General features: G+C 40.7%; 1 protein-coding gene across 4 annotated transcripts in view; it reads left to right on the top strand.

The window, feature by feature from the left end:
* Window positions 1-896: 896 nt before the first annotated feature.
* CRYL1 (crystallin lambda 1) overlaps window positions 897-23,989 on the top strand; it is a 57,648-nt gene continuing 34,555 nt past the window's right edge. For 2 of the 4 annotated variants that reach the window (XM_071735356.1, XM_071735332.1), the window contains exons 1-3: window positions 897-1,063; window positions 3,578-3,685; window positions 13,346-13,472. In XM_071735356.1, coding sequence (XP_071591457.1) covers window positions 912-1,063; window positions 3,578-3,685; window positions 13,346-13,472 — 387 coding nt within the window. In that variant the 5' untranslated portion in view covers window positions 897-911. Of the gene's footprint in view, window positions 1,081-1,188; window positions 1,305-3,577; window positions 3,686-13,345; window positions 13,473-23,989 lie in introns of those variants that run through there. The other 2 variants (XM_071735346.1, XM_071735341.1) reach the window with 2 other exon arrangements.

Here is a 23,989-nt window from a genome sequence, read left to right as displayed (position 1 = left end):
AACTTTTGTTTCTTTTCAGGAATGTCCATCATGATTATAAAAGAAATATGCAGACAAGTAAGGACTATACAAAACTAGAAAGAAAAAAATTAATGCAGTGCACCAACAGGAACAGTAGATCTTAAAGAATTATGCTGATGTTGTAATGTCACAGTTTTGCACAATTTTAAAGCAAAAACCAACGACACTGAAAATATTTTAAATACAAAATTCAAGAAGAAAGTATTTTTAAGAATAATAAGGCCTTGTTTGATTAAAAAGTATGAAATTTGTTTCAAATCTGAATTTTACTTCGGCATTCTGCCTTGTGAAAAGCAGAGAGCAATGGAGCTTGCTGTATTCTAGTACTGTCTCTAGCCTCAGAGAGATGATGTCCTCAAAGGTGGCTGTGAACCCCGAAGTCCAGACTCTTTCAGTTTCTTCTAGAGATCACCTGGGGGTACCTGAATGCCTCTGATTACATGGCCATCGGGGTCTACCCATTTTAATGGTAGGTTCAAATCCTGTCCTTGTCATGCCCCTTTTGGGATATGACAGGCAAGCCTCTGTCCTGGCAAACACCACGCACCCTCTCCTGCTACCTCACGGTGCAGCCTGAGAGTGAACACGCCCAAGGCCGGGACAGCGCTGCCGGCACAGGGAGCTGTGGGGAGGACTCCGCTGGTGCCATGGCTGTGCCCCTGCGCCCGGGAGAGGGTGGAGAGGGAAAGGAGGCGATCTGGGACTTCGACCCAGGTGAGAGCCACCGGTGGCTGAAGGGACACGGGAAGATCTCCCTGTGACCGTGGGGGGGAGGAAGCCGCCCCTGGGCGGGCTCTTTCTTCGTCCGCCGGCCCGAGGAGCGGCCGCTGAGTGGCGCGGAGGAGCCAATCGGAGCGCTCGTAGCAGCAGCCAATGGGGTTGGCCGTGACATGGCGGGAGCCGGGGGTGGGGGCGGGCAGTCAGTCAGGCAGTGGTGGCAGCAGTGGCAGCAGGCGCCCGTGCCGGCCCTTCACCCCGCAGCGCCTGGACCGGACCGAACCGGACCGGAGGCACGGATCTCGTTGTCATGGAGCCCGCGAAGGTAGCCGTCATCGGCAGGTAATGTCTCTCCCGTGGGTAGGTTCAGCTTCCCGGGGAGGCGGTGCCAGCCCCACTTGGCCTCCGGGGTCTCTGGGAGCCGACGACCGGTGCTCGGACACTGGCGAGGTCCGGCCTGCGGGGCGGTGAGTTCGCTGCCTCAGCGTGGCAGGTAAGGCCATGGCCCAGATGGCCCTCCCCGCAGGCGTCCGGTGCCGCAGCGCGGTGCTGAGTCGGGGCAGTCGGTGGGTTTCGGCGTGTGGAGGCTGCGCGGGGCAGGGCTGTGAGGCGAGGGGCGTCTGTCCAGCTGCGTTAGTGCTGCTGCTGGGATCCAGGAGGCTGGTGGGCAGCGCACCTGTTTGACTAAGGTGTCTTTGCTTAAGTCCTGACAGCCATATCCTACTTTAAATAACAAAGCCCGCCCAAATTAAACAATAAATATCCCCAGCATCTCTACTCGAAGTAAGTCATCAGTGAGGTCTGAAAGACTGCCGCCCTTTTTCATTGTAATGTTTTGTGCTTAACTGCAAGAGGAGTGGCGAAGTCTGAGCACGGCTTTAGGATGTTGATTGTCAACTATGCCAAGAAACTCTGAAGTTTCTCTGAGGCACTCCTTTCTTGCCACGAGATAAAGTGGTATTTCTGACCTCTGTGGGAATGCATTGTTGCAGCCTGTTCTTGAGCTAAAGATGAAGTTCTCTATTTGAAAACAATCTGGTTAGGTGAGAAGCCTACCAGACAGTAGCAGCCTCATACTGACTGTGGTAACTGTGCTAAAATTGTGGACTGCAACAGACTTTATTAGCAGGACCACTTGAGGTCTGGCTGCTATCATGTCATGGTGACAAAGCTGTCTCTTAGCGGTGGCACTCGGGGAGCTTTTGTTCGCTGTAGGTGTGCAACGGGTTGGTAGAGTTGGACTTAACTATGTAGACTCTGTGTTCAGAGAGAAAAATAAACATTACAGTCTTCAAAACCTGTACTGAAATAAAAGAAAATTAGGGTTTTTTGGCAAACACTGAGTTAAGAAAACTTAAAGTAAAAGTTCAGTGTGAGAGACAGGATGACAATTTCTAAGTTAAGTGATCCAAATGCTTTTAATTTAGGAATACTTGTGACCCAGGGAGGCTACAGTGGCAAACAAACCTTGGCTCATACCTTACCTTCTCATAAGCGTGCTTGTTCTGTAGTTTGCCTGGGAACATCTGAGGTCTAGGCTTACTACAGTGCAGCTGTGGGTGCAGTTTTTGTTTTAAAGTTTTGTTTCTCTTTTTAAAATCCCAGTTATTCCTGCAGTTTCCTGAAACTTCCTGGGTTTTTTTTTTGTTTGTTTTTGTTTTTGTTTTGTTTTGTTTTGTTTTGTTTTTTTTGTTTTTTTTTGTTTTGTTTTGGTTTTTTCATTTTGGGTTTGTTTTGTTTGTTTTTTTTTTATCTTTAAGCCAAAGGCTGAGTATGTTCTTGTTTTCTCTTCCGTCTTTTCTCATCTGGTCTGTTGCTTTGTCTCTGACTTTTACTCCTCTTTTAATTCTTTATTTATGCCCTTATGTTTTCCAGTTGCCAGAGGTTGCAGAATGGTACAGTGATCTCAGAAATTACAGGAATTGCATGTAATTATCAAAACCTCCACTGTAACAGTCATGAATTCTTCTCTTTGTTATGGAGATACCTTTTTTTTTTTTTTGTGATCTCATAGTTTTTAAGCTTAATTACACTGTCCCTCAGCTCTTCAGGTTGAAGAGGCTGATGCCTGCTATAAATCTAATTAGTAATCCTGCATTACTTTGAGATGTGATAAAATTGTCAGTTACTGCAATTTTCCTCAGCATTTCTCAGTAATGTGACTTCACCAAAAGATGTAGGCAGACTGCTCCTGCATGGATGGACAGCTTAGCAGGGTGCTTCATCTAAAAATAAGGGTAGTGCTAGAGGTTGGTAGGTGGAAAAGCAGCAGTATTAAACCCATGTTTTGGGTTGTTTGTTTTTTTCCTTTTCACATGCTGATGGTACTTGGTGAATTGTAGAGGACCCATTATTTTGGTAGCTGGGCCTTGGGTCTGCTGATCATCTCTGAAGAAGGATCCTGAACTCTTAGACCAGTGTTCTGGTGTCTGCCTTTAGTCTGTGAACTGAAGAGATAGATGAGTTTTAAATTTAACAAGCAAAAAACAAACAAAAAAAATCTCTAATGTAGTTTTATGCATCAGCTCTGGGTTAAGATTGCAGCCGGCAAACCTGCTGGTACTCAAGTCCAGTGTCCCAAAACAGTGGTTCCTACTGTTTTGAATTCTGCTGTCCTTTTTCTGTTTTGTCTCTTCCTCATTGTCTTTCTCCCATCTCTCAGAGAAGCAGCTACACAGGTAGCTGTGTTAGAGATTTATTTTTTATCAATATGTAACCTATCTTTTAATCAAATGTTGATGAGTCCAAGTTCCATTTTCCTTCTTGCAATCCTTGTTAGGCTCTTTTCCCCCAAATAAATATTTCTTTATTAATTGTCTGGTATTTTTTGTCTTTTTAGTGGACTCATTGGTCGCAGCTGGGCCATGGCGTTTGCTGCTGGAGGCTTCAAAGTGAAACTGTATGATATTGCACAACAACAGCTGACAACTGCCCTGGAAAACATCCGGTGGGTCACCCGACTTGAAATGACTGGGACTGTAGTGAAACTCTTTCCTTTCTATAGTTATGAAGGAACAGCCACATCTTGTTTTTTAAGGGAAGATAGATTTTAAGCTTGGAAGAAGGCTTTAAATTACAGGTACAAAACTGTTAGGATCGCTAGAATTAATGTTCCCAAATCTCTTAATGACACTTCTGAAGGGTACCTGACTTCTTAAGTAATGATTCAAGAACTTAAATTTAGATGAAAATTCTTCGAAATATGTTTACCATGATTAAGTTAGCTATAGGCTAACTTAAAATACATGAACGTAAGTGTTTTTCCATAGAAAGACAGCAAAGTGCTTTAAAATGGAAGTAGGTTGATATGGATTGCTGAGGAGCCCTTATACAGCTTAGTATATTATAACTTGATTCTTTTTAATTCTTAAACTAATAGTTTTTGAGTCCTAGAAGAGCAGATTGGTAGTTCCACTAGCAATGCAACTACTGATCAGTTCTTGTAGAGGCTGGGAAGCATTTTTAGAAGATGCAGATTTGAGAGTGTGCACATGAGTTGTGCTGGTTCAAACTAACAACCCTCCAGCCCTTTACTGTATTGCCCCGTGATACTATGGCTAAAGCCAAATGCTTCTGGCACATGGCAGAGCTACAAGTTCAAGTCCTGCCTGTCTGCTCCCCTCCCCCAATCTTCAGTGCCTAGAAGTTGCTCGTGTATTCAGTAACTATAACTAGGTTTCTTCCAAGTATGTCTCTAACCTCCCCTTGAACCTGCGTAAATCCTTCTGCAGCCTCCTTGCCAAAGGACTTTGTGTTCTGCAGGTTTACTTCGTGCTGTGTGAAGAGTTACTTACTCCCTTTTGTTTGCTTTCACCCTGGCTCCTCAGTTGCTTTGTTTGGCCTCTAGTTCTTATGGCAGAAGGGCCTGTGATTGGTTGGTTCTATTTAACCTGTTCTTGCTGGACCTGAAAAACTGATTTTTTATATGCCTTAGAGTGAGTGCATTTATGGAGTGGTTCTTTGCACAGTCTGATATTGCTGAACCAGCATTTAATTCTAAAGTTTCTGGTCAATGCATCATCCCTCCCGTTTGCTTCCCATAACAAGGCCTACAGCAAGGAGGAGTGACTTCAGGAGCCCTTTGTAGATCAGTTCAGTTCCATTGTAGGAGTCCAGAAGTTAAATAGCATGTAATATCTAATGAGAGTAGCTAAAAAAGACTTGATGACAAAAGAGGGGAAAACTCTATTTCCTGCAATTTTAAAAAAAATTATTATTACTTGTTTCCCAATCCTCTCTTTTCAGGTAGGTGTTAGTCAGACTGAACATCTCTGTTGCTGTGCCTAGATGACAGACACTTCTGTTTTTCTGCAGAACTGTCATAGCTGTAGCCATGGTGAGATTGTGGAGGAGGCAGTTTTGCAGTCTACAACACTAAAGACAGCTCTTGCACCTAGTTTTTTTTTCTAATACCAAAATGAGGACTTTAGCCTTGTTAGGTTTTCAGCTTGGAAAAGTGAAGCAGAAAATGTCATGTGTAACAGGGTAGCGAGTGCTGTTTGCATGTGTGCTGTCCCATGCCTGCATGTCCTGCTCTATATGAGTTCAAGGCAGGTTTTGCCTGTTATGTAAGGTCTTCTTAACTTATAATTGTGTATCTTGGCAGTTGTAACATAGAATCATACATTATACATAGAATCAGACACAAATCAACATCGCAGTTAAAGCTCCCAGTTTTAGAACAATATAGTTTTTGTGATAAGAATACAATCTATGCAGTTTTGTCAACCAGCAGTATTTTAATGATTGCTTCTCTTGAAATATGGTCAAACTTGAATTTCTTTGCACTGGTTTCATGCATGTAACTTGCAGTAAATCCCTTTGAGTTACTGATGCAGTCCTTGTGTAAGAGCTGGAGCTTGAGTAGTAAAGAGGGCTCACAGGAGACAGCAACTGACAGAGCCAGCTGATTGCTGCTTCTCTGAACTTGCTGGGATTTTTTTTCCTTTGTGCTTTCAGATCCATACTTTTATGGAAGTTTTTAGGCTTAGACATTTTGTGTCGTTTTCTGTTTGTTTTGTTTTTATTTTGTTTTAGTATTGATAAGTATTTGTTCCACTGCAGTCCATGAACTTTTAGTATGTGGACCTACTTTACACATTAAGGAGAAACCATACAGAGGACTATAGTTTCCCTTTTATAAAATAATGGAAAGGTAGGATTTGAGTAGTAAGCAACAGTCAGTTCTAAAAGGAGTAGAAATGATACGTAAGTATTGACTGTTATGTGATTGTCTTTTAGTACATTAACTTGTAAGTCATTATTCAGAATTTATGAAAGCTGTGTTTCAAAAGGACATTTCTGTCATTAGCTTCATGAATTCAACTCACACACAACAGCTGATGGGCAGCAAGTCTGTGTGGTCCTGCAAGAGAACTGGAATGAGTTTGGGATGGACCTACAGTGATCATGAGACCCTGCGTGTATCTCTATGGAAAATCTGAAGCATACTCTCTGAAAGTATTCAAAACACTTGGTTATGAGTAAAACATAAGATTAAAGCATGGAATTTGGATCTACTGAAATGAATGGAAATGCATGTCATGTTGCCACGGTATCAATATATCATACACAGAAAGGAGAGTGTGTTTACTAATGACCAAGGTGTTGTGATGAATTTTCTGCCTGCCTACCTGTCTGTTGTCAGACCTGTGGCAGTCAGTGCCCTGATAGAAAAACTGACTGTGAATTGCATTGAACTGGGTGTCCCAGTGGCATTATTAACCAGTGTGTGCTCTCTGTTCTGCTGAAGAACAGAATGACGAGCAGCTGTACTAGACCTACTGAATACAAGCTGTAGTAACCTGCCTTGGAAAAGGTAATTTTTCATATCCCATATACTTTCTTCTGCAACCTTGTGATTCTAGTTTGAATTCAAGATTGATAGGTTTTTAAATTGTGAGAATAGAAAAACAAGTAGCCCCCTATTCTAATCCTAAAACGTATGATGCAGAAATGCTCCAGTGCAGGCCCCACAAAAACCCCAGAAGATTGTTTCAATATGTAAACATTTCTGGAGTAGTTACTTTGCTGCTGTTCTAAACATAACTATTCTGTTGATAAAGACTGATTAATTATAGTGGAAACACTGTATTTTTTACCCTACAAAACTGGTTCATGTCTGATATATGATAATTTTTGCACATACAATAAAAGACTTGCAAGGGAAAAAATATAGTTGACTCAGTTGAGAACACTAGAACTTGGATACATGTGCATGCATTCTGTTTTCTTTCTATACCCAAGAGCAAGTAACTGTTTCTAGTAAATAAAAATCAAACAGTTCTATGCATAATGGCTATAGCTAACTTCAGTAAAAAAAAATTGGAAGATACCAGAAAGTAGTCTGAGCTAAAATATGAAAACAATTCTTTTTAAAACTACATTATTGTATCAACTGTTCTAAACAGCAGATTTATACTAGAAGCTCTTTTCTATTTTCTGATCCTTTTTTTCTTCTGTTAAACCAAGTAGAAAACCTTTCTGGGTCAGACTGAAGTTGACTTTCCAAAGGGGTAGTTGCAAAGGGTTATGGGCACATAAATTACTATTGTTGCTTTTAATATGTAGATACAAATGAAATGCAATACTACTATCAAAGCATGGAAATAGTTGATCAGAAGAGAAGCAGCTTTGACTATTAAATACTGGGGACACTCTAATTTAAATGTAATTAGTTAAAATGAAAATATATTATTGAGTACTGCTCTTCCAGAATGGACTTATATGTAAATCTGTCTTCTGAAAATTTATATATGGTGGTAAGATACTAAATCTGAACTCTAAAGTGAGACTGCTCAGTGAAATTACTTGTATGTGAGCTTTACCTGACTATAGGTTGCTCTTCTGCATATTTCAAAGGTATTAGGCCTTGAAAGTGTTGGATCCAAACAATCTCTTTGTTAAATATTAATTTAACCATAAATTTCATTGGACTTGCTATCTAGTAGAGTGTATCTAGTAGAGTGTAATACTGCAATAAGCAATCTTAATTTTTCCAAGCACAGTTGCAGTGAAAAATTAACAAGATCCAAGGGATAGAAAAAAGTACCATTTCCTTGTCCAAGTAGAGAAAAATACTTTTAAGAATCTGGAACTTGTAACGAAATGCCCAGTGTATGGTAGGTTGCAAGGCCAAGGAAGCAAACCATAACTATGCCTATGACTTTATTATAGACAGTTTTGTGAGACTTTTCCCTGTAAATGAAGCTCATCAGCTTCCTCATTCTAAGAGGAGACTTGTCTCTAGAAAAGGCATTTTAATGTATGTTACTTCTTGCTGTCTGGTGCCCTCTTATGCTTTGTTTGTGTAAAAAAGGGGAGCAGTTTACTGGATTGGTTTGGCAGCATGAGGAGTACACTGGTATGGACTTTCTATGCTCATGGCTTGTTCCATGGCTGTGTGGTTAGATACTTTTCCCAAGCTGGCTTCCTCTTCTCTGGTTTGCATTGCTTGTATTGTGTTGACAGTTTTTTTTATTTATATCAAGGGCAAAATGTGATTTGGCTTAGACCCGTCTCCTCCCCCCCCTTCAGGTATGGTAAGGCAGCTATAAGGTGCACCTTCAGGTTTCCTAGGTGGTGTTGAACCTCATCTTCTGCTGCAATGGGTGGTTCTTCATTCTTCCAGTTCCTGCCTTTGCCTTCTGTGATGTGTGTGGTGTGGCCTGAGCCCTTGCTGGTGAAGACTGAGGCAAAGAAGTCACTGAGTATCTCAGCCTTCTCCATATTCCAGGATGGACAGGTTTCCTGTTTGCTTCTGAAGAGGGCCCACAATTTTTTAATGCTTACTTTTATCAGTGACATACCTATAGAAGCTGCTCTTGTTGCCCTTGATGTCCCTGACCATATTTAATTCTGCCAGGGTTTTAGTTTCCTAACCTGATCCCTGGGCATTCAATTTAAGGGGTGACACTCCTTCCTTAACCCCTCTGCCTGTCCTCAGTAAAGAGCCTTTAATCCTTCCGTTCCAACATTCCAATAATCCAGGAGCCATCCTACCCTGTTTTTGTGATGCTAGTAACATTGTAGCCCTGAAGGCAGGATCTTGCTGCAGAAGTAACAGGTTGTCAAAAAAGCTGAGGAACTCTCCTTTTCTGAAGGCTTTCAAGACTTGGCTAAACCAAACCAAGGATAACCTCATCTCATGTTAGCAATAGTTCTGCTGCGGGTGCAAGCTGAACTGGAGACTTCCCAGGACCTCTGGGAGCTGAGCCAGTATTTGCTTCAAGATAAGGCACCCAACCTATAGGAACACTCTTGATTACATAAACTGCTTTGTCCCTCTTCAAAAGTGTGTCTGTCCCTCTTTACTACATTGCCATTACTGTGGCTGAAGTGCATTTGACAGCGCTGGATTTCTCTTGTCTGGACAGAAACCTACATAGTTTTGTGGTGCAGCTGTGCTCTTTCAAGAAGTAGTAAAGTGTAGCAGCCTTTTCCTGATGGTATCTTGTGTACTTACCTTTATTTAGTACAGGGAAAGTAGAAAGTGGGAAAATGGCCACTAAGGTTTTCTGATGGCTAATGGCAACTCAGTATTAGCAGCTTACTCTTTGGCCATTTTATGTGTTGGACAGTGAGCTGGTCCCAGTGTCAGGGCTTTTAGTTTCCTACTTGGTCTGTTGTGACTCAGGCTAGAGACATGGGATGAGTAACAATTTGGGGTAGGTTTTTTTGCCATGCCCTCATTTATCAAGCAGCACTAGATAGCAGTCTGATGCCACGACTGGTTAATGGCCATGGTCTTTGACAGTGGTGGCTGACTGAACTTGTGAAGAATAATATTCTTGTCATCTTCCTTCATTTCTCTATGCTGGTTTGGGCAGTAAATTCATGCTTCAGCAGTCTTTAATCTTGCAAGTATTTGCTTGTTGCAATAATATGTGTTGAATACTGTGACTACCCAATAGTAGCTGTGGATAAAGGTGAGGCAGTGGGGTGTGAACAAGTGGGTTAAGTATTAGCACCACTTGCAAGGTCCTCCCATAAAGCCTGTTAGAATGGGGTTTGTAAGCACAAGCATCCCAGGCAGTCTATTTGATCAGGAGTTGTTACAGAACGGGTGCCTAATCTTGAAGCAAATACTGGCTCAGTTCCCAGAGTAGTGTTGACATGGGTAGTCAGGGACAGTAAAATTCTGGAGGTATAGTCAAACTGTGGGCTCTAAAAAGAAGTTGTATTTTTTACAGATAAGAATTCCTCATTCTTCAAAGATCTTACAGGTATTAGTCAAAGTCTTCAAGCTGCACACAACCAACTCTTGTGGTGTATTCTGTGGATATGGCTGCAATGACCTCAGTCTGTGACCCTCCTCAGGGGTGATCACCCTGAAGTTTAGGCTGCCTTGAATAAAAAAATCATCCAGCAGAGGTCAGTGGTGCACTGCTCTTATGTACAAATCTGGTTTGTACCTTGAGGTGAAGTAAGTATTAGGGGAATTTCTCTTTCTTTGCCACAATAGTGAGGGCAAGCTGAAATTCCAGGGGAATATAAAGAAGATCTTAGCATTTGGAAAAATTAAAATTAATTTGTGTAATAAAACAGACAGAATGTCAATAAGTATATTGGTGGAAGGAGGGGGGAAAAATTCCAGGGACAGAAGGCAGAATTCAAGTAACTCACAAATTGTATTTCCTATCCCATACTTTAAATAACTATACCAATTTGAATAAATGGCTAGCATTTTTGTTAAGGAGGAGAAATCTATCCAGCCATAAGTTTTGAAGTGTGAAGATGGTGATTTGCAGGTTAATTAAGAAACCATGTTCTTGGTACACAGTGCAGTGTCTAATGGCTTATGACAGAAAAGCAGGAAGGGTAGGATGGTCATCACTGGTAGAGAAGGAACTGTATGGAGCAGGAGGTGGGTGCTGCAACCTTCTGCAAAAAAGAAAAGAAAAGAAAACCAAAAACTTCTGTAAAACTTTGTAAAAAGAAAAATAAATGTCAGATCTCCTAATCTGTCAATCAAGCCTTTTTGAATGTCTCAGTTACCAATCACAGTGCAGAGTTTCAGAAGACCAGGTAGTATGGGACTTGTCATATTGCACAGAAAGTGAACAAGAACTTTACCCCCTTCTTCAAAGAAAGAAATAATTATGTAGTGGTTTCTTCTTTTTTTTTTTTTTTTTTTAGCAATGTATAGCCTATGAGGAAGAGAAGGATGCTGATTTTAGGCAAGGGCACCTGAGAAAGTAAATGCTGATCAGTGGCTAATTAAGACCTTTGAGTCAGAAGAAATATCTCACATTGTACCAGGGGAGGTTTAGATTGGGTATTAGGAATTTTTTTTTTTGCACTGCAAGGGTTATCAAGCACTGGAACAGGCTGCCTTGGTAAGTGGTTGAATCACCATCCCTGAAGGTATTTGAAAGATGTGTAGATGTGGTACTTATGGACATGGATTTGTGGTGCACTTGGCAGTGTCAGGTTAAGAGTTGGACTCAATGACCTTAATGGTCTTGGTTCCTTACCATCTCATCAAACAAAATGTGTGAAGGAGTCCAAAGTTTGGATGCTTTAGTTTAGGTGCACCTGTTTCTTTTCAGATGAATCATTGGCACCTTTAGAATGCTGGAAGCCTTAAGTCTTGGATGGAACTCCTGCATAGTTAGCTGTGGTGTACCCTGGCAACTTGGAAAAGGAAGCTGAAATTTCCTGTTTCCTATTCCTTACCACACAGTTTGCTGAAAGGCAAGTCTGGGCTTTCTAACTGTCCATTTGCTCTGTTGTTAAGAAACAAAATAGGGAACTCATCCAGAAACTTGATGGATTTCCTGCTTATTTCTGTGATGCTTTCTGGAGGGTTGTGTGTTTGAGCACTTTGGTTTTTCCTCTCTTTTTTCCTTTGTTTTTCTTTCTTGAAGTGCTTTTTTTTTAAAAAAAAAAACCTATCAGAAAAGAGTTTCTGACTAGTTAAGCTTTGAGTAGGAAAGGTCTGAGATTTTAACTATATCTGTATTTGAAAAAAGAGGCAGAAAGCTCTTAATGGAACTCTGCACCAGTTTTTGATTGCATAAACTGGTAGGAATACTAATTTTGGTGCCAAATCAAAAGGATTCCAGGGGATGAAAAAGGGCAGACCTGAGCAGTGTCTAAAAAATGTGTGACCCTTGGCTTCATTTTCCAGCTAAGAATGAATTGAACCTTTTCAAAGCTCTTGTCTAATGTAAACAGAACGTGGTGCCTTGCTGTTCACCCAGGTGTGCTTTGCCTAAGAGTCAAAAATCATTGTCCATGACCAGCTCTGCCAAAACCAGAGGAAGTGTTAGAACTTGCAGTACAGAAAATTATTATCTGGATTTAATTGCTGAAGCAGTTAATTGAAGAGGGGAAGTTAATGTGTTTAAGAGTTGATGCCATGTGTGCATACACATGGATTATTTTTGTTGGATTCATTCTTCCCAGTTTGAAATATGGGTGCATGTTCAGGTTTAGAAGGTGCACTTTCACCTTTACCGCTTCAAAGAGAGCTTCTCTGAACATCTTACTACCAAGTTATTTGAAATACTTTGATCTGAAGGGAATTTATTTCTTCTGGTTGTTGTGCTAAACCTGGAGCAGAGCTGCTTTGTGCATTTTTTGCTACTGTTAACTGCTACTACTGAGTGTTCCTTATCTTGATTTCTAGTGGGGTTGCTCCCGGGATAGGGCAGGATAATACTGCTGTTCAAGCTAAAGATCTGAGGGCACAGTGAAGCCAAAGCTTCAGAACTAGGCTGGTACAAAGAAGAAAGGATTTTTAAAGTGTTTGTTTGTTTGTTTTTTCCCTGCTGCTAATCATTAGCTCAATTTCCTCCCTTTATGATGAGCAGGCTTTAGTGAATAATAACCAAAGGCTCAGAGGAGTTCTGGCTTGAAGTAACTGACAGATTTAACTGTGGCCTCAATTAGCTTTAGCTTGTGATCAGATAGTGTATCAGATAGTCTAATCCCACTTATTATCTGTGGAAATTGTTCCTTAGAGTGACTTTTAAAAGTTTTGAAAAGGGCTTGCCTGCTGTGGACATTTGAGTGTTTCAAACTTTAGACACCTTTTCTGAGAAGGTGGTGTGCCCAGTCTCAGCACTAATGTGTACTTGAACAAGCTCTGGCCACCTAATTTAGTAACGACTTGAATTTTTTAATACTTGCTCTGCATTACCTATGTAGTAGTAAGGGGTTTTTTTAGGAAGGACTCCTGGCTCTATGGAATGTATTTATTTGGTTTTATACAGCTAAACAGTGTTGCACTTCATAACAATAGAGCTGCTCTTTGTAATAGATGAAGTATCTAAAGGAACTTCTCTTCCCATTAAATATGAATAGAAAAACTCTTGCTGATCCAGTGCCAGTGAAAGTAGGTTTGAAGTGGTGACAACCTTGCATTTAAGAGTAGATTTTAGAGTACATCTAAGAGCTGCTTGTGCTTGAAGAGAAGGAAAAAAATCTTAGAAGATGGGGAGCAGAGAGAAATTACTGAAATTAATCTATATATTTGAGTGTAAATACATGCAGTGGCATTGCAAATAGTGTAGTATTACTGGTTTGTTAAGAAGCTTTTTAAAAATTGGTAGTGGCTTAACAATGATAAAGTACTTAACTGCATATATATTGTCTCTATCAGCAAACAAATGAAGGATCTGGAGGAGAAAGGATTCCTGAAAGGAGATTTGAGTGCGGAGCAGCAGTTTTCTCTCATTAGCAGCTGTACAGACCTGAAGGCAGCAGTAGAGGGTGCTACTTTCATTCAGGTAAGCAAAGATTTGACAATTCCTAGCAAACAACTGAGAAAGATGATCAGGAACTGTGAAGTGCAGCTGATGGGCAAAGGAGAGTTCAGCATTCTGACCTTGTAAGAGTTGCTGTGCTTATTTAAAGTTAGTTCTAGCCTAATATCTTGACATGGGAGATGATGCCTCTGTGCAGGCTTTCCCCACTTGAAAGTCCTTGCAGGTTTCTGGGTTATGTTGGAAGAGGCTGGTGGCTCAGTAAGCTGAGAGAAAATTGCTGACCTCTATTTGTATCAAAGATGGTACCTCTTAGAAGGACTAACTAATGCGGGGAGGTGAGGCAGCAGAAGGTTCTTAGGGTAGAGATTATCTCTTAGGGAACACCACACATTCTAGTGTTGGGACTAAAATGTCTTTCTGCCTTTCCAGGTACTTCTGGGAAGTAGGGAGCATGACTTCACAGGAGTGACTTCTGTTCTAACTGTGGGGAACCACTGTAGACAAAACCAGCTATCTGACAGACTGGTAGTATTAAAAACTATTACAAATAGGGTTGATATATAGGACTGGAATAGATATAAGTAAAATTGGGATGGGGAAAAAGCTGTACTACTAAACCTGATAGTTTGTGTCTGCTTAATTATTAGTATGCACACTGCCATGGGCATAGTTCAGGGAACAGGTAAATCAGGGACAAATTCTGGGAGAAGGTATGAATAAGTTTGCATTGGACTTGGCATCTCCTACCTTACATGGTACCCGAGTGTTATTCCAGTGTTGTACCACTAACTGTGTCTGCAGGCATGTGTGCTGCACCCAAGAGTTTACAGTTTATACTGCTTAAGGCTGTGAATCCTACAGTCTGGTTAACTGCAATGCAGAAACAGTACTAGTCAGCATCTTCCACTGAATAAGGACTGACTGTTCTTCCTACTGTCTGTTTACTACCTCTTTGCCAGTTACTGTCCATGAAAGGACCTTTTAACTTGCATATGACCAATTAACTCACTTGAAAGCTTCTGTTATTTTTTGTTGCAAGACTTCTGGTTATTCACACTGCTTCAGCTACATGAGTCTGGTGCCTGTGCTTGCTGCTTCCTTTAGAGAATTCTGCGAGGTCTGTGAATCAGGACTTTGCTATGAAAAGGTTGTTTTGATTCTTCCCCATTTATGTAACATTGTGAAGGCTGCTGTCCTGATTCTGGTACCATCTGCCTGTTTAGTTCTGCCTGTTCTCTTTTGATCTTTCAAGTTTTCTTGCTACCTACTGTGTCCATAGGGTGTCTTATACTTTCTGTGTGCTACCTGTACCTGGCCCTTCTTACTGCCAACTTTGCATCTCTACTATATCCTCCTTTTCATTTTAGTATCTTCTTTTGAAGCTAAATGCAGCTGTGATGGAGTTCCTGACTCGTTACCCCTGCCGAGTTGTTGAATCTTAGTATGAGGTTGTTCTTCTTAGGCTCCAGAGCAGTAAGATTTTTGAACAAGGTCCTGTGTGCTACTTCAGATTAAATCAAGGGCTGCATCATCCATCCCTATCGCTGCCATCAGCTGATCTATGAAGCAAGCATTGGGCAAATGTTGCAGAATAAAAGTAATTATGAGTTGGAAGGGACTGGTGGAAGTCATCTGGCCAACCTGCTGTGGGACCAATTTTTACTTCAACTTGCTCAGGATTTGTGCAGTTGAATTTTTAATATCTCTGAAGGATAAGCACTTCTGATTTCTTTGGGCAACTTGTTACAGTATTTGATTACCTTCACTGTTAAATTTCTTTCTTAATATCTAATTGGAATTTCCCACCTTGCAACTTTAGTGTCTTGCCACTCTTCCTACCACCACGGACCTCTGAGAAGAATCTGGCTTCTCTGTGTGTTGTGAAGTTAGTCTCTAAATAGCAACAATCTATATAGAGCAATTCAAGCTTCCTGCTATTATTTTATGTTCCCTTAACCCTGTTGGTGTGTCTTCATATGTAGTCACTAAGCATATAAATAAATATAAAGTTAAAAGGAGTACCTGCAGTATGACTGTGGGGAATGAATGTGTGAAACACAACAATATTCATTAGTTTCAAACCATAGTATCACGTTTTGTTTTGATACAAAGGGTAAACAAATACACAAATCAGTTGAACTAGTCTTTAATTTCCTCTTGGAAATGGGGTCGAATAATCTTAATTCTAGGCTCACAGCCTTATTTCAGCAATGAACAGACTCCTTTCTGGCTTAACTGAATTAAATTTGTGAAACATTGCCTAGAGGACCTGGAAGGACAAAATGGACTAATTTTGACTTATGAATGCAAATGTACTGACCTCTGGCTTCTTGAAAATGAACATAAAATGAGCATTAATGTTAGATGAATATAGAGGACTCTGTTTTCTTTCTTAATTATATAACCTACTGATTAACTTGTTAGAAGATTTCCTTGAGAACTGCATTTATCTGCCCTCGGTTTCAGTTGGTTAAATCTTAACATCTCAAATTTGCCCTTTGGTAGAGTAAGACCACTTCAAGCTTTAAAAATTGCCTTGATCTTTGCACTCCTTTAATGAATTCTGCAGACTGTGTCCCATGAAAACAACATATAAAGGAATAACTTAAAATGAGTGGAACTTCTTAAACTATTTGAATGAAGATACAAAAGTGAAAAATATGCCAGAAATAATTGGAAGGACTGAGTAAGAAAATTTGTAACAGTAATGTAACGAACCTTTAAAAACAAGGTATGCCTTGATGCATATTATTGTATATATTCCCTCTCTTGACCATTTTTGTGAAGTAACTTGTTTTGATTGGTCATCAACTTGAGAAGGAACTCAGTCTATTGTTTGCTCTAAAACTGAATATTCATCTACTTTCATTTCGTAGAACTTTTCTATGATACTTGGAGTATGTGCATAACCCCCAGCATTTAGGTGAATGTGCGCTGCAAGCCTTTTGCATCACTAAAAGCTTTAGTTCTGCAATAACTTTTCCACTCACTGCTAACTTCAGGGAGACAAATGAAGGGATATATTTGTAATGTAATGTCCCTGGCATGGGACTATCCAGAGAGTTTCCGAGCTTTGGAGAAGGATGTGGGGCGGAGGATATCAATCAACCCGTTTGAGATCATGTTGCCCTTTCCCAAGGGGAACAAAAAGGGAGCAGAGGTAAATGTTCCTTAATATTGTGCTTTCAACTTTCCTGCATAAATTTATAATGACTTTTTTCTGTTGTCTTTATGTGATTATTGGGTACTGAACTTACTAGTACACATTTTACTATTAAAACAGATCTGTGTCTAGTTCCTAAATATAAGCTGAGCGGAATTCAGTGCAGCACTTGTATGATCTCTTAACCACAATACTAGTAAAATGAAAACATTTTCTTTAAATGCTTTGCTTTGGAACATTTTACAAACAGAATAATGAAGTTTACTAACTCTCAGAGGAAGATAAAGTGACTATAGGTTGGATCTTACTCCTGACACTTGAGCTGCAGTGTACGCTGGTGAATTGTGAGGCCAAGCATGGAGGGTGACTGAGAGGTGATCTCCAAACCCCTCAGTTGTGCTGTGGCATGGGACAATGCAGACTGGCAAGGGGATGAAATTAGGGTTGTAACTTGTACCTGTGGTCTGAGATATTTATTAATTTTTGGTGTAAAGGAACTCCATTGAAAAGCCTTAGAAAGGTTTGTGGTTTTTTTCCTCCCCTCTTTATAAAGAGAGCTCATGTTCCTGGTGTCCAGTCCCATCCTTGTAAACTCTTTGAAGTGGTGATAACAACACTAAGAGATTTTTACTGTGGTCTTTTTTTAGATCTTGCTGCTCCTTTTATCTGTCGCAGTTAGACATGTTTAGAAAAACAGTGTCACTGAATTTCAGAAAGCTTGGTAGTGCCTCAGGATAGTAAACCAGCATTGACTTGGAAGCATTGACAGTAGATGTCTCTTGTTTCCAGTTGTAAAAAATTGTCTTTTGATTATTGGGTACCTGTTCCCCAGCTCCTACCACTAGCTTCTTTTTTTTTTTTTTTTTTTTCCTTGGCCACTTTCCTTATGGCTTTTGAGAACCTTCTAGGGATGAGGGAATATCTGCAGGCAGCAGTGGGTGAAGGTGTCTTTAGATGTCCTGAGCATATAGAATAGACTACCATCCTGGTCTAAAAGCTGTGTTAATGATGTACTTCTATAAATACAAATCTGCTGGAAGTCAGAGTGTGCAAGTGTAGCTGTAACATGGCTTCTTCTGGACTGGTCACTGGTCAGCTCTGAGCACTGGACCGACAAACATGAATCTGTTTGTTCTCAGCTGGGTAAATATAACCTTAGGACTGGTTTTACTCTGCTTATCTTAAACATTGACCCGAGGTATCAGAAGTTATGTTTTGGTTTCAGAGAGAGCTGATTTTAAGCATGTGACCTGACTTGCTGCCTTTGTGGAGGTTTTGAGAAAACTATTTTTTTGATTTTAGGGTTTGAAATTGTCTGATCTCAAAGACTTGATGTAAAATACATAAGTCAGTGTTGGAGTTGAACTGAAAGATAATGTTTGGGTAAAGGGAATGCAAGCATCATTCCCTTGGTGTTGCTGCTGAATGGACATTTGTCCTTCCAAACTTTCTACCATTCACCCCCCATCTATCCTGAGCGTATGACAATTGGTGTTGTCTACCATTACAGACTTGAGTATAGTTTTGTTCCTTGTTACAGAAGGTTGTCACTGCCTTGTCATCCTGCCCAGCACTTAATCTTGCTCTTCAGGTACTCTTTCAGTTCTCCCTGGTCTCCTTTCTGGAGCTGTATTATATTTCTGTTGCCTCTTCTCAAGCACTTCCCCTATATTTCAGGGTGGATGGGATCACAGGAGAGGAAAACAGAGATTGGCTGATCTTTGGAAAAGGATGTGGGGAGGAGGATATCAATCAAGCTGTTTGAGATCATGTTGCCCTTTACCTAAGGGAACAAAAAGAATATTCATGTCTTCTGTAGCAGCCTGATCAGCTTATTTGCCTTTTGAAAGTTTTGTAGGACACATGAACATCTTGGAAAAGGGTGGATCACTTCATGGCATGATACTGATACTAGATGAAACAAAGCTTTACTTCATTTGTTTTATGTCTTAAAACCTAAAAATACCGAAAACCCCACACAGTCCCCCCAAACCTTCCAAATCTGTATGTTTGACTTCAGAAAATGGAGTTCTAAGAACTGGTATGTCCTCAAATCCTATTTTGTACTAAAGAATGAACAGAAATCTCTAATTCAGTCATTTATTCTAAGCAATATAACATGGCAGTAATGATATTTTTATTGCTTCAGTTCCTTAACAAGGTATGATTCTGAACTGTAGGAAAATACAAAATGTTTCCATATAAATGCTGGATTTCACTTCACCAAAATGTTATTTACTTGTACAGTATCATGTGTAGACAGTCTTTCATGTCACTCAACAGGTAGTGATTTAAGAAGCATCAGATTTCACACTGGTATGAAGTCATAAATTCAGGACAATGAAGAAGTTATCACTTCTTTAGATTTGAAGTGAGTTACAGCCTTTTTTTTTTCTTTTTCTTTTTTTTTTTTTTTTAATTAGATTAGCCTGAAATTACTGATGCTTTAGCTGATGTTTTTACAAGGGCTTTGTAATAAGCTTATTCATCTACTGTCCTTTAGTTGATGTTCTTGAATTCTATTAAAGCTTTTCTGAATATGAACTTAACACTCTTCTAAGAGCCAGGCAGTTGCAGATTTGCTGTAAGATACTTCTATAATTGTATTTTTAATGGAAATTTAAACCAGTTGAAACTGTGTGAATCAGAGTTAAGCTTGTACAGGGGTATTGTTACCCCCTGGCTGCCTCCCCTGTAGTCCTCTGCTCCTCAGCAGAACAGTGTATGAGAAGACCCTAACTTTACTAGAATATTCAACTTTACCTTTACTGCCCCGCCAACTAGAGTTATCCAAAATCAGGCTAGAAGAGACTTCAGAGGTTATTCAGCCCAATCCCCATCCCACGGCAGGAGCAATAATACCTTGAGAACTGTCTTGTCAAAAATGAGCTAACCTGTTGCTAAAATCCTAACGTGATATCCTGCTTTCTTCTGCTCTGTGTTAAGCATTTTACTTCAGTGCATACCTACCCTGTAGAAAGGTTGTAACTGAAGCCCCAGCATGTGAGCATGTGTGACCATGCCTTTCTATTTAATTTGTTTTTTTTTTTTAAGTGTCAGATTTTGATAATGTGGCCCTATCAGTAACAAATTGCCAGTCTGCTTTTCAGTTAAAGGAACTACTATCCTTAGCCTGCTTTATTACCCTTGGTGTGTATGATAGGATTTGTTTCGCAGGTTGAAAAGTAAAGGTTTGGTTGCCAAGGTTGTGGGGCTTATTTGGGATTTATTAGAATTATTTTACAGCAAAAGTGTCTTTTGTCACCAAGTGCATTCTTGTCAATGATCTGGTATTTGGACACATGCTTGAAACCATTTTGGAGGAAGCTGAGCACCCAGTTTTGTGGCATGGATGTCTGCAGGGGAAGGAAGGACAAACAGCTTGAGGAGCTTCTGCTCCCTTGTGTGTATCCTGTATGGCTTTGGTTTCTGCATCCCCTCCAACTGTTCCAGGATTAAGTCCCTCTTAACCTCACCTTCTTGCTGTGGTGCACAGACAGGTTGCTCCCCCTGCTTTCCCTGTGACCCCAGCTGATGGGAGGTTGAGTTCTACTCATGCTCTAAGGTAATCATGTCAGTTACCAGTCTGTGCTGTTTGCTGGTGTTGTGTGGTTTTTTTCCTTTTAATCTTCTTTTTTTTTTTAACTGGTTAAAATGCCTGTGCTACACTGAAGGGTGTTCAGTAGCCTGGAGACTACTTTAGTTACAGCTGTGTGTAAATGTCTCATGTTTCTGTTCTGCATCCCAAACCTATACAGTGGTGAGGAGTGTGTGTCTCCCACCCATCTGCTCTTCTTGCCTTTACTCTCAGGTGAGGGTAATAACACTTTTTAAAAAGGAGACTGAAGTAAATATGTTTTCTCCCCACCATCTTTATTTGGTACCTTGTCTTAATTAACATCCTGATATACTTTTATATCCACATACTATGCATCTTTAAAGTGGTAACAACAAACACAGGAGTCTGAATGCATATCCAAGTGGAGCAAATAGGTGGCATTTGACTTTGATAACTTGACATTTAGTTTGCAGAGATTATTTTAGCATATGTACTTTTCTTTCTGAAGTTAACTAGTTTGTTACCAAAAACATTTGTATTGTCTAGATGTGGTTAAATTATTTGGAATAATAATACTTGACTGTACAGTACATTAATAGTGTTTTGCAATCTATGTTTCATTTAACTAAATATCCAGGTCTCTTTTTCAGATATTTTTGATCTCTGCCTTTATACAGAGGACTTGAATGCTGTTTTCAATCCACAGGTCCCTCCTTTAATTAGGTTTTTGTCAAATCAGGCTTCATTTTAGAAATATGGCATTCTAAAAGAACTTGGTAGATAGAAAATAAAACAATTAAGCCTGAAGTGTTTTCTGGGAAGTTATTTTTTACTAGTAGATTATAACTGTAGAAGATAATGAAAGAATTTGTATAAATGGATTATGTACAAAAGCTTTCGGAAAAGCTTTTCTGAGATTCTTCAGAACTCTTTGCTTCTTATTCCTGTGAAGATCATAGAATCATAGAACAGTTTAGTTTGAAAGCGATCTTAAAGCTCATTTAGTTCCAAACCTCTGCCATGAGCAGGGACACCTCCCCCTGGACCAGGTTGCTCAAAGCCCCATCCAACCTGGCCTTTGAAGACTGCTAGGGAGGGGGCATCCACTCTTCTCTGGGCAACCTGTGCCAGTGTCTCACGACCCTTACAGTGAAGAATTTCTTCCTAATTTTACCCTAAATCTACCACATTCCAGTTTAAATCTGTTACTCCTCATCCTGTCACCACATGCCCTTGCAAAAAGTCCCTCTCCAGTTTTCCTGTAGGTCTCCTTCACATACTGGAAGGCTGCTATAAGGTCTCCCTGGAGCCTTCTCTTCTCCAGGCTGAACAATCCCAAATCTCTCACCCTGTCTTCATGCTCCACCCCTCTGATCATCTTCATGGCCCTCTGGACTTCCTCTAACACCTCTATGTCCTTCTTATGCTGGGGACCCCAGAACTGGGCACAGTACTCAACAGTGGAATGGGGAGGGGAGAATTACCTCTCAATATTCTTATTGCCCACAAAAAGCTGGATGAAAAGTGATTACTGTCACAGTAATCAGCTTTCACAGTAATCAGCTTTACTGTCACAGTGAGCAGTTCCAGCTTTTGAGATAGTTTGATGATCCAAAAGCAGCTGCTATTTCTTAATTCTACAAGAGGAGAGGACTGCTGTTACTTGACTGTGGGAACTGTTCTACAAAACTGCCTCAAAATTGTCAGCTAATTGTCACTGAAAAGCTGATACCACTTAAAATTCTGTAAGTTGTGTTTATAAACAGAGGAACAGAGCCAGGGTTTGTGGCATGTCTGGAGATTCTCACTTAATTGCAGAAGATGAAGAGCATCCTTGTAGCAATCCAAGTGGTTATGACTTCTATACAATCTTCCAGCTACTTGTAGCCCTATTGAATTTACTGAGGAGGGGGAAGTCATAGAACTCTTGAAAGTAATTTCCTACTGCAGTGTGATGGGGCAAGACTACAGGGCAATCTTGCTGTAACTGCAGCATGGCAGAGGAGTCCAGCTTTTTGAGGTTAGGTAGGAGAGAAATAACTGTCTGGGGTATTACAAGCAGTGAAGTAGTATGCAGATAGCCCTGCCTCTGTTTGAATGAGGAGCCAATGGAGAGCTTATGGGTCAGGATTAACAGGACCACCACTAGTAGAAGGCATTGTGGTAGATGTCTGCTACAGACCACCTAATCAGGAAAAAAGGCCTTCAGACAACTGGAAGAAGCTAACATTTGCAGGCCTTTGTCTTTATGGCAAGGCTTCACCAAATCAGTATCTCCTGTGCTGTCCCTTCAGCATAGGAGATACTGATGTGGTTGAAATCTCACAATGAAGACAAGGGTGTCCCTGGCTTTAGGGACAGCACAGAAGAGCACAAACAATTCAGGTGCATTCTGGAATGCATGTATGGTGACAGATAGTTGAGGAGCAGAAAGAATGGACACAGTATACTGGACCTCATACTTAGAAACAAGGAAGAACTATTTGGAGATATGAAGGCTGAGGAAAAGCCTTGGTTAGAATTGAGGATTCTGAGAGGATAAGCAAGACAAAAAGTGGCATCACAACCCTGGACTTCAGGGGAGCCAAGCTTGGCTTCTTGCTGCTGATGAGGCCTTCTAAAGTCAACTGGAAGTAGCCACTACATCCCACTCTTTAGTACTTATGAGTGACCTCAATAACTCTGATATCTGTTGGAAAACCCACACAGCCAAGCATATCCAGTCCAAAAGGCTCTTGCAGTGCATCAGTGATAACTTTATGATGGAGCTAGTTGAAATACCAACAAAGAGAGGTGCACTGCTGGACCTTGTATTAATGAATAAAAAAGGTCTGGTTGGGGATGTTAAGGTTTTAAACAGCCTTGGTGACAGTGACCATGACATGATGGAATTTATTATTTTACAAGGAAGAAGAAGATCTATAAGCAGGACTAACCCTGGACTTCTGCAGGGCTAACTTCATACTCTTTAAGGATCTACTTGCAGGAATCCCATGGTCTAAGACTCTGGAAGGGAAGGGAGCTCAAGGAAGTTGGTCAGTTTTTAAAAACCACTTCCATCAAGCCCAAGATAGGTTCATTCCCTTGAGGAAAAAATCGGGTAGAGGAGGTAAGAGACATGCACAAATCAACAAGGAACTTTTGGAAAAAAAGTCTTGTGGAAGAAAGAAATTCACAGCTCATGGAAGAAGGGACTGGTCACTTGGGAGAACTATAGGGATGTTGTCAGAGCATGTAGGAAGGCAACAAAAACAAAGCCCTCATGGAACTCAAACTGGCAGTGGAAGTAAAAGGAAACAAGAAGAGCTTCTTCCAATATATCAGTAGTGAAAGGAAGAATAGGGAAAATGTGGGCCCACTGCTGAATGGCAGGAGCCCTGATAACAGAGGATGGAGAGAAGGCAGAGCTGCTGAGTGCCTTCTGTGCTTCAATCTTCACTCCTAGGACCAGCCCTTGTGAGCTCCAGACCCTGGACGTAAGAGAGAAAGAACACTCACCACTGGTCTATGAAGAATGGGTTAGAGATCAGTTATGCAGGTCCATGGGTCCTGACAGGATTCACCCAAGAGTGTTGAGAGAGCTGGTGGTGTTGTTGCCCTAACGCTCTCCATCATTTTCAAAAGATCACTGCAAACATGGAGGTGCCTGAGGACTGGAGGAAAGCCAGTGTCACTCCAGCCTTCAAAAAGGGCAAGAAGGAAGATCCAGACAATTACAGACCAGTCAGCCTCAACTCCATCCCTGGAAAAATGAGGGAGTGGCACATTCTGGAGGTTCTCTCCAAGCACCTGGAAGAGAAGAAGGTTATCAGGAGT

The sequence above is a fragment of the Heliangelus exortis genome, chromosome 1 (assembly GCF_036169615.1).
Source record: "Heliangelus exortis chromosome 1, bHelExo1.hap1, whole genome shotgun sequence".
NCBI classification, from domain to species: Eukaryota; Metazoa; Chordata; class Aves; order Apodiformes; family Trochilidae; genus Heliangelus; species Heliangelus exortis.
This window is presented reverse-complemented; position numbering and strand designations above follow the sequence as displayed.